Here is a 15,114-nt window from a genome sequence, read left to right as displayed (position 1 = left end):
TAGAAGCAGTAGTATCTCTTGTTTCTCACTAGACAACATGGAGACACTTCTGGTAACGTCTAGACATTATATACAATAGTCTTCAACCCAATGCTTGAATTGTCAGGTTATTATTATTTTTTCTTACTAATTTAAAATACTTAAATTTATCTACAACAAATGACTAATAACTAAAATCATATAAATTCAAATGTAAAATACCAAATATCCATAATATTGATTACAAGTTCTAAAAAAGACCAAAATATTATAATAATCTTAAAAGAAAAACATCAAACAAGGAGAAATATATCAATAGGTATGTAATTCGAATTAGGTTGGGTCAATCCGAAAAAATATTTATTTAACTCGAGATCCAACCCAATTCGACAAAAATAGAAAAATGTAATGTAACCCAATCCAAAAATAAAACTAACCCAATTTAATTTTTAGATTTGAATTGAGTAATCGAGATTGTTGAGGTTATTAAGTCATTTGAACATGCCTAGAAAAATTTCGAAACAAGTAATTGTTGGGTAAGTTTAGACTTCAGAGGTAAATTTTGATTTACATTTTGAAAATTTTATTTTGAATTTATTTAAATGGACAAAAAAGGACAAATCTCATTAAGTAGAGGTAGACAGCACTGTAATTTTCTTTTGGAAAACAATTAATTGAATCGTGAAGAGAGAGAAAGAAAGCTTCGATAATTTGGGAATACCACCAGCCACCACAACGGATAGCTTTTTATTATTGTTAATTGTTATTTTTAAGGATTCCAACGGCTAACTTTAAAAGGAAAGAAAAGGATGGTTTTTTTTTCTCCTTAAAAAAACAATAAAACAAAAATACTAAAATTAGGGATGTTCATGGGTTAGATTGAGTTGGGTTGAATAACTTTATAAACCCAACCCAATTGTTCAGGTTGTAAATTTCTTCAATCTAAATAATTCTTATTAAAAAATGAACTCAACCCAACCCAACCATGAAATATTTTGGTTGGGTTGGTTCGGGTTAATCGGGTAATTTGTTTAAAATTTTATTCTAAAAAGAAGCACAACATAAATATGTAAAAATCTTATTTAATTATTTTCATTTATTGAATTAAGATTAACAACTCAATTTCAACTTATATATTGAAAATTTTCTTTCTAAAGTGCAAAAAATTACTTTTAAGAGTTGTTGAAGAATAAATTATAAAAAAATATTAGAATTAAATAAAATTAAAATCAATATATATAAATAATCGTGTTATATGTAATAAAAAAATATTTTAAAATTAATAATAAATTCGGGTTGGTTCGGGTTATATTAGGTGAACCTATGAACCAATCCAATCCATAAAATTTTACTTTATTTGAACCTAACTCAACCCAAATAAAACCCAACCCAAACCACACGGATTGGGTTAGGTTGATTGGTTTTTTCGGGTCATCAGTTTTTTTGAACACCTTTAGCAATCGTGGTTCTGATTTTATAAAATATTAATGTTGATTGAAAATTTTGAAATCTTCATGGAAATTGATAAAAAAAAAAATTGTTATAATTAATTAGTGAAAATTTGATTGTGACTTAATTAGACTATAGTTAACTATTTTTAATAATCATTTCTACAAAGTAAAACAATATTTAGATGTATATTATAAATGTTTGAGTAAATGTCAATGGGAGAGAGTAGTAATTAAAAAAAATGAAAAAATAATTACAAAACAATATAAAAAAGTGGCACTCAACTACAAAATTAAAGTAGACACACAAAATAATTATAAATTATTTATTATAAAATGTATATGTCTAATACTAAATAGATGATGTTGGAGCACCTAATCCAAAATCATAAGTATTTTGATAGAAAGTACAATATTGCTCTCATGTCAATCCTATACTGGAAATGTCGAAAATAGTTACTTAAATGAAAATGATAAGACTTATATGATCTACAAAGAAACCTGAAATTATGGTTCATTTTTGTGCTTTTTTTTTTTTTTTCAAATTCAATTTGATAGAAAATCAAAGTTTTGAATTGAATATATAAAGCTTAAAATTGAGAAAAGTTGAAAATTAGAAGAAGTAACACATCAAAATAGCTGAATATTAAAAAAGGATAGAAAGGCAACATATGAAGAAAACAATACGTCAAATCAATATTTCCAATTTTCATAGCTAGAAATGAAAGTTTTTAGTGTCACCATATTTAATACGCAAACGATACTAGGATTATGATGAATAATCAAATATGAACAAGTTGTAGTTTGAGAATCTCTCATTCGAATGCAAATGTCACTTCATTCATGCATGATTCTATTTTGAATTGAAAGCAACCTAAAAGATTAGTTTGAAAATGTCATTATAATCGTGGCAGATGTACATCCCAAGTAGATAATTGCCAATCTAATCTTTCAAGTGTCTGATGGTGGTATAAGTGATAGGATAACCTAAAAATACGTGACAAAATAATAATTATTTCAGCCTTTATACATCGGACGCTCTACTTACTTTTGAAGTACACTAAACATTTTTCTAAACTAATTATACTTTACAATTTAAGTATTGAAGAGTGTTTCGACAAAAATTATGTGATGTATAATTATTCCGAATATTTTAAGATACGTACCGAAAAAATCAACTTTAACTATAGGAAGATTCAATTTAGTAACAAAGTCACTCTTCCAACTTAAAAAGTCAACAATTATACAAAACATTGGATACCCAATTTTGCAAACATAAAAAGAGAAAAAAAAAAAAAAGAAAAAGAAAATATAGGATATGCAAATGATTTTACTTGAGATACGTTAAAGTCCATTTGTTTTACTTTTACTTGAAGCAGTCATTTGGATTTGTAATTATATTCAAAAGATTCTATAAAACCTAAAGCCGCCATTTTAATTTATATTTTTAATAATAATAATAATAATAATAGTAATAATGATAATAAACATTCAAAATTAAACTTACTTGGAGAAAGGAAAGGATTAAATATATATATATATATATATATATATATATATAACAGGAAGTTTGAATGGTATTTTCGTCCGTTACCTTTAGTTTTAGCTTTAGTTCACTTTTATATATCTACTTTTCTTTTTTTAACCTATTTCATTTAACATATTTAATTCTTCTTTTTTAAAAAATGGTATTCGTTTTCTTTTAATATTTTCATTCACAATAATTTTTATTAAAAAAATTATTTAAATTCTCAATCAAATTTGAAAGATAAAAACAAATTTTTGAAAATTATTTTGATTCATGTACTTTTGACTTTAGTTTTGGTTCATTTTGATCTTTATGTTTTTGAAAGTTTCATTTGAATCCATATAGAATTGACAATAGTTTGAAACCCTACGAGAATTTTTTTGCCAACCCTAAGTTCATGTGCTTTCAATCTTATTTACCATGAATTTATTGTGATACTTTTAACATTGGTTCTTTTTTATTCTTAAATTTTTTTAAAAATGTTTATTCTGGTCTCTTAAAAATGAAAAATAAAAGTGTAAAATGAAGATTTGAAAGTATATAGACAAAAATGAACTAAAATTAAAAGTACCAAAATGAACATGTTAAATATATAATCAACAAAATGTAGTTATACACAAATTTGCAAACTAATATAGAAAAATGTCTAAAAATAGGAAATTAATATAGATAAAAAAATAAAAAAGAAGTTAGTGTAAAAACCATCTGGTAGTAGTTACAATTACACCCTTAAATTTTCAATCATAAAGATTGGTCCTAAACTTTATAAATTTTAAAAATATATCCTTAAATAATAAAAATTGTAGAATTTGGACGTGTAAATAATGAAAATTGAATTTTGAATTTTTAAAATGGAAAGTTTAGAAAAAAAAAAAAGGGGAGAAACAACCGCAAAATAGGCTGTAGTTGCAATTTGCGCAAGTTTAAACTAAAAAGGAGAGAATAAAAAAGTCATTTTCAATGGTTTTTCACTAGAAGAAGACGAAATAAGGGAGAAAGAAGTCTGCAGAGACAGAGCGGTGGCAGTGCAGAGATGGAAATGGAGCAGTACACACACATGCTTCTTGCTTTCTCTTCTGACTCTCACACTCATTTCCTCTTCCTCTTTCTAAGCTTTTGACTATGGATTCTCAATCTCCATCCAAAACCCTCTCTACCCATCTCCCCTTTCCCCAAATGTAGCCTTCAAACATTCTTCAAATCCCTTGTTTTCTTCCACTTTATTACATGGAATACGAGAGGATCCAGAAGCCTCAGGTTCTTGCTGATTTCTTATGTTTCTCGTTTTTCTTTTTATGGGTTTTAATCTGATTGACGCTATTTTGTCCAGGCTGGTGGTGGAGGGGGGTTTTCGCCTGGGAAACTTAGGAATATGTTGCTTGGGTTGGAGAAGAAGAGGAAGGAGGAGGAGGAACAGCTTGGATCCACTTACGATTTGAGATCTCAAGCATTGCAGATCGATGAGGCGGGTAAGCTTTTTATGGTCATTGTTTTGTTTGTGTTTTCATTTTAAGCCTGTATGGATGGATTGTTAGAAGTATTGTGTACTTGAATCTCCCAGCATTTCTCAGCAGCCAGCTAAACAGGGCTTAATATTTCAAATTTTCCATTAATCCTTACTCCAAAGCTGTAACTTAAAAGAATATAGAATGAAAGCAAGGAAAATAAAAGTAGATTACTTTTAGTACCGTTTGGTAATAATTTGGTTTTTGGTTTTTGAAAATTAAGCCTATTTCCTCTCTATTTCTTAGAATGATCTTCACAGTAAAAGAGTTGATTTCAAAAACAAGTTTTTAATAACTTTAGTTCTCAAAACATAGCTTGTGATTTTTAGAAAGTATATAACTAAGCAACAATTCTAGAGGTTGATGAGGTGTTTGTAGACTTGATTTTCAAATACTAAATCAAATAGTTACCAAACGGGATTTAAGCTAACAAGTTTCTGTTCCGTTTTCAATGTTTGGAAGTCATTCCTAGAGATACACTTTATACAGAATCAGAGGGCCTTGATTCTTGTCTTTGAAATTTTGTACTTCTTCACACTGTTGCTTGTCGAGGTGCTAACAAGGATATAAAGTTTAGGAGTGATATGTTCATGAATTAAACTGAACTTCTGGATTTTACAGTGAGTGAGTGTGCTGTTTTATTAAAGTTGAGATGTTTCTAATAGGCTGTAGCGGATCTGATATTTGCAAAGATGTGGATGTGGTCAGTGTTCTTCCAGAGTGCTCGACCTCAAAGAAAGCTGATTCACTGGTTTCGGAGATACCTAGTGAGCATAGATTAAAGGACAATGCTTATAATTCACGACTTAGGATGCAAGACGAGCCTTCTTTAGATTATGATAGTGGGCAGGATGGTTCAACTCTGCTCACTTCAACCTTTGAGTTTCAGAAGTCAGATAGGTCTGCACGAGTTCCCCTGGGACCCTTCTCTAAGCCAGCTCCATCCAAATGGGATGATGCTCAGAAGTGGATTGCAAGCCCTACTTCAAATAGACCCAAAACAGGGCAATCTCAGACTCAGGCTGGACAACCTTTTGGATCACGAAAACTAGGTATTGGTCTTGGGAGTCGTCAACCATCTTTGAAGGTTGTGGTTGAAGTTCCGGATCGAAAAGCGACTACTTTTGAGGAACCGGATACAAAGCAGATTGATAGTCACGAAGCTAACATTGGAAGTGCTGCCCAGAAGTTTGTTTCTTGGGATTCTAATCCATATGGAGTAGCAGATTCAAATGGCAAGCCTGTGTTGATGATTGAGAACTCTGTTGGAGAGTCAGCAAGTAAGGACATGAAGTTTATATTAAATTTCAGTTGTACGGTATTCTTAATAGCAATCTTGATAGTCTAGCCAGGAAATTTCTGGTAAAGATTTCTTTCTTAACTATCATATTTGTGGATTCGAGGTTTTGTTAAATTATCCTTCTAGAGGATATTCCATTTTGCGGATTAAATCATGAATCAGTAAGTAAATTAATGCTAGGAAGACTTAAGTAAATTAATACTAGGAAGACTTAAGTAAATTAATGCTAAGAAGACTTGCAAAGATGTTCATGCTCTAGTTTTTAGAATCAGTAATTAAAACTTGAAGATTTAGTATTTGAAGAAAATTACTTGGGGTCCTCATTTTCTATGCAGCTAACGGATATGAGTTATAGAGGTGGAAACGGTTCGGTTTGGTGGTCAAACCGAACCGAAACGATTATTATTATTATTATTATTTTTTTAAAATGTGAAACCGAACCGAACCGAACTGAACCAGATGCGGTTCGGTTCGGTTTCAAATTCGGTTTTGGCATTTTTTTAAAAAACCATGTTATATTTTTTAAAATTAAAAACGGTTCGGTTCTGTTTTAAATTCGGTTTTGTTCTTTAAATCAAAAGCGGTTCGGTTTTAAATTCGGTTTTACTCTTTTTTTAAATATATAAATTAGTTAAAAACGGTTCGGTTCAGTTTAAGTCGGTTTTCGAAAGTGAAACCGAACCGAATTAATTCGGTTTTAAAATTTCTTCAAACCGGATCAAACCACATTTGTCGGTATTTTCGGTTCCGTTCGGTTCGGTTTTTAAAAACGGTTCGATTTTTGCGGTTTGAATGACCACCGCTAATGAGTTATTCTCCAAACTTAACTTGATTTGTCTATCATCTCGTCTCTCTTTTTATACTACAGCAGGAAGTGAAAGGAAAATTGGATTTCACTTTTTCTATTTGTTCTGTACAACCTTTGCAGTTAGTCTCAGCCAACATGATTCATCTCTGGCCGTTCAAACTGCAACGACATTTATTCCTCCTCCCACAACCGCTCGTTCTGTCTCGATGAGAGATATGGGTACGGAGATGACACCTATTGCAAGTCAAGAACCTTCCAGGACTGGAACTCCTGTGAGAGCAACAACGCCAATTCGTAGTCCAACTTCTTCCGTTCCATCAACTCCGGGGAGAGGTGCTCCAACTTCATCTCCGACCACTGCACCTAATGACCGTGTAGATACAAACAAAGAGTTGTCTGAGAAGGAGATACAGTTAAAAACTAGAAGAGAGATAGTTGTTCTCGGTACACAATTGGGGAAACTGAACATTGCTGCATGGGCTAGCAAGGAGGAGGAAGAAAAAGATGCTTCAACGTCACTTAAAACTGTTGCAACTGAACAACCAACTAAAAGTGTGATAGAAACACGGGCAGCAGCATGGGAGGAGGCTGAGAAAGCCAAATATATGGCTAGGTAATCTTTTTACCAAGTTCTACACATTCTATCAAACCTTGTAGAAAAATAAAATGAAAATAAAAACAAAAAACGCTTAGCTTTTGGTTCTTCCATCCTTTTGTTATTATTCCCGTTCCTATCCGTATCCTTATTCCCAGATCTCAGCTACTAATGCTTTGGAGTGGAAAAAGTGTCTGGTTGAACTGCTCGATTTGATCCATCTTAAAACTGTTGCTAGCTGAATAAATTTTCTCTTGATGATTCTTGATAAAATGAATACTTCCCATATCCACTTGCCAAGGCACTCTGGTGTCTTGTGTCTCAAACTTCTAGTATATTAGCATATTATTTTAGCTTATATTTGAATATCTAAAATCCAATGATCTTGGGTAATTTAGCATGCAATATTTTTTGTCCGGTATCCGTGGCTCATAAAATGTTTTCACAATTAGCTGTTGCTAGTATTCGTTATTTTAAGCACACTTCTAAGTTCTACGGGATATGAAAACTAGTGGGGATTCCATTGGTTTCATAATTTTGCAATGCTTTTTTACGTGTCTGATTATTCAAGATTACCTTCCAATATTTGATCAATGGTGTATGATCTTCAGGTTCAAACGAGAAGAGATGAAAATTCAAGCATGGGAAAATCATCAGAAAGCAAAAACAGAAGCTGAAATGAGAAGAGTTGAGGTTTGTGCTTACTACTTGATGCTATTCTTGAGCGACATTATCTATTTTAGCTGTTGAGTTTTCAGTGAGTTACGAAACTCCAGGGTTGGCCTGTGGCATTGGGGCATGAGAAGAAAAAGTGAAGAGAATTTGGGAATAGGTTCTCACGATGGCTACCTACCTAGGATATTAAAACGGAAATATATCAATTTATACCTCTAAATTTTTGGAGCTTTTATCAATTAAAACTCTAAAATAATAATTGTATTAATCTAAACCTTGAACTTTTGTTTGCATATCAATTTATGCCATTCTTCAGATTTTATTTGAAAAACATTGGGGGAAACTTATAATTTGTATCCATTTAAACTCTTAAATTTTCATAAGTTAATTTAGACCATTCATTATGATTTCTTTTGGAAAGCATCCATGCATCAATCCTAACACGTATGTAGACTTTTTCAAATGTTAGTTTTACAAAATAGACAATTAGAATTGGTGCATGGACGATTCTCATTGGAAATCCTAGCTAAGAGTCTAAATCGATTCACTTATGATAGTTTAGGGGTTTAATTAATAAAATATAAGTTTCACACGATGTTTTATCCAAATAAATTATGTAAATCGATAGATTTATAAAAGTTCAAGGTTTAAATTGATACAATTATTAGTTATGAGTGTGAATTGATATAACCCCAAGTTTAGGGGAAATAAATTGATTAATTTCCAAATTCTTAATGAGTTTTTTGACAATTAAATGTTGTAGAGTTAGAGAGTTGTATCTTGAAATTAGTTGAGGTGCACATGAGAGTTTGAGCTGTCACATACTAAAAAGAACGTTTTCAGGGAGTTGTGGAATGTTTGATTTTTCTACATTTGAGTCCGATCAAATTTGAAGCCTAAAATTTTATTGGGTTAAGCCGGTTGACTTTTCTTTTTCAAATGTGTATCAATATAAAGTGGTGGGTTAAAAGTGGGTCAATCAAGTTTTTCTGCCAATTTGAGTGTCATTGTGAACCACGTGGTAAGTTGATGTAAGCATGAATAGTCCGTGGGTGGGAAATTTTCCAGTGCTATTGGCAGAATGAAAAATTCTCCCCTTGTTAATATTCGTATAATGAATGTTGAATGAAAGGAGTATGTACTATCTTAGTATTATAAACTGTCTCTATGAATAGAGTTGCATACCAATAATCGTTGAACTCTATCGTAGGACGTTTTCAGCTAAGAAACACAAATATAAAGCATTAAACATCAATCTTTTATACAATCTAGTAGGTTTGATTTGTGCAGGTGAAAATAGAGAGAATAAGAGGACAAGCACATGATAGGCTTACGAATAAACTAGCAGCAGTGAGGCACAAAGCTGAAGAAAAGCTAGCAGCAGCAGAAGCAAAGAGAAACCGCCAAGCTGCAATAGCTGAACAGCAAGCAGATTATATTCGCCAAACTGGTCGAATTCCTTCTTTATTTTCTTGCTTCTATTGTTGCTCTTGAAATTTGATAGTGTTTCCACTTTTTTTTTTTTTTTTTTTTTTTTTTTTTTTTTTGTGTATGTATTGTATTCTCTATACTGTATACAAATTCCTGTTCTTTGCATTTGCATGGTTGCATGTTTTTGTTTCTATTTGAGCTTGTACAAATATATATTAGGGCTGTTAGATTTATTTTCCATATTCCATTTTTATGTTTTCAAAGAGGTGGAACAAATGTGCAATTTGGGGTAGGGGTAGTAAAAAACACCAAAGACTCGAAAACCTGATCAACACAACTCAATCCGTATGGTTCGAGTTAGGTTATCAACTCGTTTGTGTTGGGTTGGATACAAATAAATGAAAACCTTATGGGTTGGTTTGGTACGTTTGTTTATCTAAAATAACCAAAACCAACACGAGTTTATTATTAATTTTAAAATGTTTATTTCTTTTACCTATGATATACTATATATGTATTTAATTATTTATTTTAATTCTATTTAATTTTATGATTTCTTTTGAAAATTTAGTATCCAACAACTCTTAAAATTAATTTTTTGGCACTTTGGAAAAAAAAAAAACTTTCATAATCTAAATGAAATTGTGTTAATCTTAATTTACTATATTAAAATAATTCAATAAAATTTTTACATATTTTCAGAACAAAAATTTAAGAGGTTTTGACATAAGGTCTTAAAATAGGAACTATATTATATTAATATTTTGAACATTTCCTTTTTTTACCAAAAAAAAAGTCTATTGAATTTTATTTTTCCACTAATGTGGTTATTTACAATTTAGTCATTGATTTCACACAAATATAATTAATTAATTAATTAATTAATTGTGATTATCTCTTTTCTATGCATAGTTTAGGGTTTCATGCCCATTAATATATCTTTTTAAGAAAGAAAAATCATTGACTCTTCCACTTCTCCTTTCTTCCTCCCTATTTTTTCTCATCCCAACAATTTTACATCCCTTTGTTGCCGCCATTCGTTTGTCGGATTTGGCCAATCGTCGTCGTTGTCGAACCAGTCTGCCATTCGCCCGTCGGATTCGACCGCCGTTGCCGACTGTCGTTCACCCATCTATCGCACGTCATTCATCCTCATTTATCAACCATTTGACGGTCGAGATCGATTGTTCGTCCTCGTTCATCAACTGTTTTCCATCATATCAACTTTTGATCGTCGACCGCAGGTTGTCGAGGTAAGTCGCTAGTCGTCTTCTCATTGATTCTCTCTCCCATTCGTGGTTTGCCCCCTTCATTTGTGCTGCACACCAAGATCCAGTCGCCTATATAGATTCGTGACGACCATGGTTGAAGAAGAATAAGAGATGAAGATGGAGGGTTATGTGTTATAAACCCCCATATGAAGATGAAGAGATGAAGATGAATTTTGTTCGTGCCACCTATACAGATCCGTCGTACTAAGACCGAAGATAATTTTTTTTTTAAACCTTAAATATATATGTTATAAACCCCCAAGGTAATATACATTCCTTTACTTGATATGTGAATCATACACTGTTGTATATACCATTGTTTATTTGATATATATTGTGATTTATGTTGAATATTAAGTCAATATGTGATTTATATACTGTGCGATAACTAATAAAGAAATTTGATTAAACAATATATACTCTTAATTTTGTATATTGTGATATCTACTGATCTTAATTTTGTATATATTCTAAGGTATATTGACAATGTTTCAAGGTATTTGTTAGAATATAAAAAGTAATTTAGAATTTTTTTTCTTATTTAGATTTTATGTGTATTGTGATATATACAAATTTTGATATGTTGGGATTTCTGATTACTTAAATGGATATATATATACTGTAAATGAAATTTATGATATATACTGTGATTTATGTAGAAAATTACGCCAATATTATTTATTTATCATGGTATATTTCATATATTAGATTATATGGTGATTTATGTCAAGTATTGAATCAATCTCTAATTTATATATTGTGGTATATTTCATATATTAGTTAGAATATTTTCAAATACCTAACCCAATGTTCTGAGGTATATTTTAAATAGTCATGAATCCACCCAAGAAAAAAAAAACATGAAACCAACGAAAATAAAGAATAAAATTTCATTAAATGTAATTTTCCTCTCCAATTAAATTAAATAAAAGAAAAAATTTCAACAAATAAATGCATTTTCTTTCTTCATTTGAAAATATGAAAAAAAACATATTAAATACATATTATCTCTCCATAATAAATGCAATTTCTCTCTCCGTCATTAAAGAAGTTTCGAAAATAGGAGTATATATATAAAAGCGAGAATAAAAAAAAAAGTAAATTTGTCCAAGAATAATATTACAAGTTTTTCTTGAAAAAAAATTCAAATTTAAAGACATTTTTGAAATATATGACCTAAAGAAGATGTATTATGTAAAAATCTCAAAATTTAAATAAATGATCCAAATAATGTGAACCAATCAAACCCAAATGTTTTATGGTTGGGTTGGATTGGTTTCATTATTTAATAAGGGTTATTTGGGTTGAAGGAACTTGCAATCCAAAGATTGAGTTGGGTCGGATCTAAAAAGTGCTTTAATCCAACACATGAATACCTCTAATTTGAGGTTTTAGTGGTTAAAAAAAAAGTGGGTTGCGACCATTTTTTTTTCTTAAATGGTTTATTTTTAAAATTTTTAAATATAAAAATATTAAATTTAATTTTTTGGTGTTACTTTAAATTTGCTATATGAGTGGTAATTGGAATTGATATGTAAATATAAAGTATATCAACATTAAATTGATATGCCAAATTTAATACTTATAAATCAAATTTATCAACACCAAGTTTTAGTGCATTTGTTATTTTTCGTGGATTAATTAAAACCATTATTCTTCTTTTAACATTATTGTTTTTCAAGTACATCGTTATCATTAATGTACAATGGTTAAATTCGACTTGGTGGTAGTCATTTCAAATGAATGTAGATAAATTGTTGATACATTAATATTAAACTTAAAATTGAATTTCGAACGAATGTTGATATGTTATTGATATATTTGAATGAAAGTATGTATGTATGTACATGTATAAACTATACTGTTTGATGTGTGTTTATTTGCTATACTTGCAAATTTGGTGTAAAATTGAAAGATTATATTTGTACATTATATATGTGTGTGCGCACTGATTTAAAATTAATTATCCAAGGAGAAATTATACTCAACATGCATGAACACTCTTCAATTCAATGGTACATGTTTTGTTCTTAGAAATAGATGACTTGAAAAATAACAAAATGATGTCAAGTCAAAAATGAGGGAAAAGACTAGTGCAACAAACTTAGGAATTGAGAATGAAACATAAGTTATCTCTTCGAGATCACAAAAACGTAATCTTTATATAGATACCTACCTTCACGGAGTTTATTAGAGAGTTATGTTTGACTTAATTTAGAGAATTATCTTTTATTTAATTGACCTAAAAAATAATAGGTCTAAAAGATAAAATAACAGATAATTCACATGAACTATATTAAAGATAATATTAAATTTAAAGAAAATCTAACATTCTCCCACTTGGCCTATTTGACATTATTTGTCATCTCTGTCATAAACATAGTGCGGATAGAAGATAATATTTTTATCTTCATATCATGATATCAATGTCAAGTCAAAGAGGATTATGGCGGTCATACACCATTCCCTTGACATACTCCATTCCATGTATCACAAAAACAATTCTTGATCTAAAATGATCTATAATAAAGATAATCAATAATGGCCCAACAATAAGTGTCTTTATATAAGACAAGGTCTTGTTTAATTTACGTAATTTATTTATGTATATAAATCATAAGAAACAAGAGTGTAAAATAAATAAGAAACAACTAAATGAGCTCGAAGTTTCAAATAACATAATCATAATATCAATAATGGTATCCACTAATGCCCGTATATTCAACATGTTCATTCAATATCTTTGGTGCAATCATTTAGTCGATGGATCCACAATCATAAGGTAACTAATGTGTTTGATTGAAATCCATGTTTTTGAACTTTTTCTTTAATAACAAAGTAATTTAATTTCATATGTTTAACACTTTTTGAATATTTGTCGTTTTTGGATAGGAAAATAGCTGCAAAATTATCATAATAAATTTTTAGCAGCTTAGTAACATTGTCAAGAATTATAAGTCCTGAATAAAGTTCTTCAACTATAAAGTATAAATTGTAGCATCAAAGCATGCTACAAAACTCAACTTCCACAGTATGGATGTAGCGATGATAGACTGCTTCACCCTCTTCTATGAAATTGCTTTTCTAGCTAATAGGAACGAATAGTAAAATTTGAATTTTTGTGTATCCAAGCACCTGACAAAATATGAATCTAAATATTCAATCACCTCAAGATGATCAAATTTTCTATAAGTAGGCGTATAATCCTTCATTCTTTGTGGATAACTTAACACTTTCCTTCAACTTTCTAGTGATCCATTCTTGGATTACTTTGATACTTGCCTAGCACACCAACAACAAAACTAATATCTGGGCTGTACGAGTTTGTGTATATATTAAGCTTCCGATAATAGAGGCATGAGGAATGGTTTCTATTGGATTTTGTTCCAATTCATTCTTTAGACATTATATGAGACTTTACTTATCTCCCTTTTGAATTGGAACTACACTTAAAGTGCATTTAATAACAAATAGAGAGAAAAGGTATATGGAAATACTTTCTTATTACTTTCACTTATTGTATTTACATACTTCAAGTTCCTTTTATAGAAGAACTTGTTAGTTTGCTTGACTAACTAACAGCTGGAAAATACAAACAAACTCAAACAGAATCTTAACTGTTGTAACAAATAAATTGTTGTAACTAATAAACAGAATGTAACTGTTTTACTGTTGATACTCCCCCTCAAGTTGGACGATGAATGTCAATGATGCCCAACTTGGATACTAGTTTAGACAAAATAGATGTAGGCAATGCTTTAGTGAACATGTCGGCGAGTTGCTGACTAGATTGGATAGGGAGAACCTTAAGAAACCCATCAGCTATCTTGTCCCGAACAAAATGACAATCAATTTCTATGTGTTTTGTCCTCTCATGAAACATTGGATTAGAGGCAATGGCAATAGCAGCTTGATTGTCACAGAATACAGTAGTGGGCTTTAGGATCTTAACCTGAAGATTTTTGAGGAGTTGAGAGATCCACATTAATTCACTAGTAACTGAGGCTAGTGCCCTGTACTCCGCTTCTGCAGAAGATCTAGAAACGGTGGCTTGTTTCTTTGATTTCCATGATATGATAGATGCCCCTAGGAATATGCAGAAACCAGTAATGGATCTTCTAGTATCAGGACATGATCCCCAATCAGCATCCACAAAGGCTTTTAAATGAAAGGAAGTGATAGGGCTGATTAAAATGCCTTGTCCAGGAGACCGTTTTAGGTACTTGAGTAAGTGATGAACGACATTGAAGTGAGCTTTAGTGGGGTTGTGGATGAATTGGCTTAGCCGATGAACAACAAAGCATATGTCTGGCCGAGATATTTGAAGATATATAAGCCTGCCAATCAGTCTCCTATAACATGTGATGTCATCTGCCTTTAGAAGCTCTCCTTCATTCTTTGATAGTTTCAAATTGGGATCCATAGGAGTTGTAGCTGGTTTAGCTTCAAGAAATCCAGTATCCTCAAGTATTTGGAGGCAATATTTTCTTTGGGAAATCATGATCCCTTGTTGAGATCTGGATAATTCTAATCCCATAAAATATTTCACATAGCCTAAATCCTTGAGTTTGAAA

The 15,114-nt window shown here is 30.7% G+C and overlaps 1 protein-coding gene across 2 annotated transcripts; it reads left to right on the top strand.

The window, feature by feature from the left end:
• The first annotated feature begins 3,908 nt into the window (after window positions 1–3,908).
• On the top strand, window positions 3,909–9,462 carry LOC120080800 (Remorin family protein). 2 transcript variants are annotated; one of them, XM_039035442.2, is made up of 6 exons: window positions 3,909–4,212; window positions 4,286–4,424; window positions 5,126–5,740; window positions 6,689–7,181; window positions 7,775–7,856; window positions 9,129–9,462. In XM_039035442.2, exons 1-6 carry the CDS (start codon window positions 4,183–4,185, stop codon window positions 9,330–9,332), a joined length of 1,563 nt encoding a protein of 520 aa, XP_038891370.1. In that variant the 5' UTR covers window positions 3,909–4,182; the 3' UTR covers window positions 9,333–9,462. The 2 variants fall into 2 exon arrangements, with proteins under 2 accessions (XP_038891370.1, XP_090171431.1); XM_090315305.1 differs by having other exon boundaries at window positions 9,114–9,237.
• Window positions 9,463–15,114: the final 5,652 nt, after the last annotated feature.

This window comes from Benincasa hispida, chromosome 7 (genome assembly GCF_027475165.1).
Source record: "Benincasa hispida cultivar pf3 chromosome 7, pf3_genome.v1.1, whole genome shotgun sequence".
Lineage (NCBI taxonomy): Eukaryota > Viridiplantae > Streptophyta > Magnoliopsida > Cucurbitales > Cucurbitaceae > Benincasa > Benincasa hispida.
Note: the sequence above shows the minus strand (reverse complement) of the source record. Positions and strands in the feature narration are given on the sequence as shown.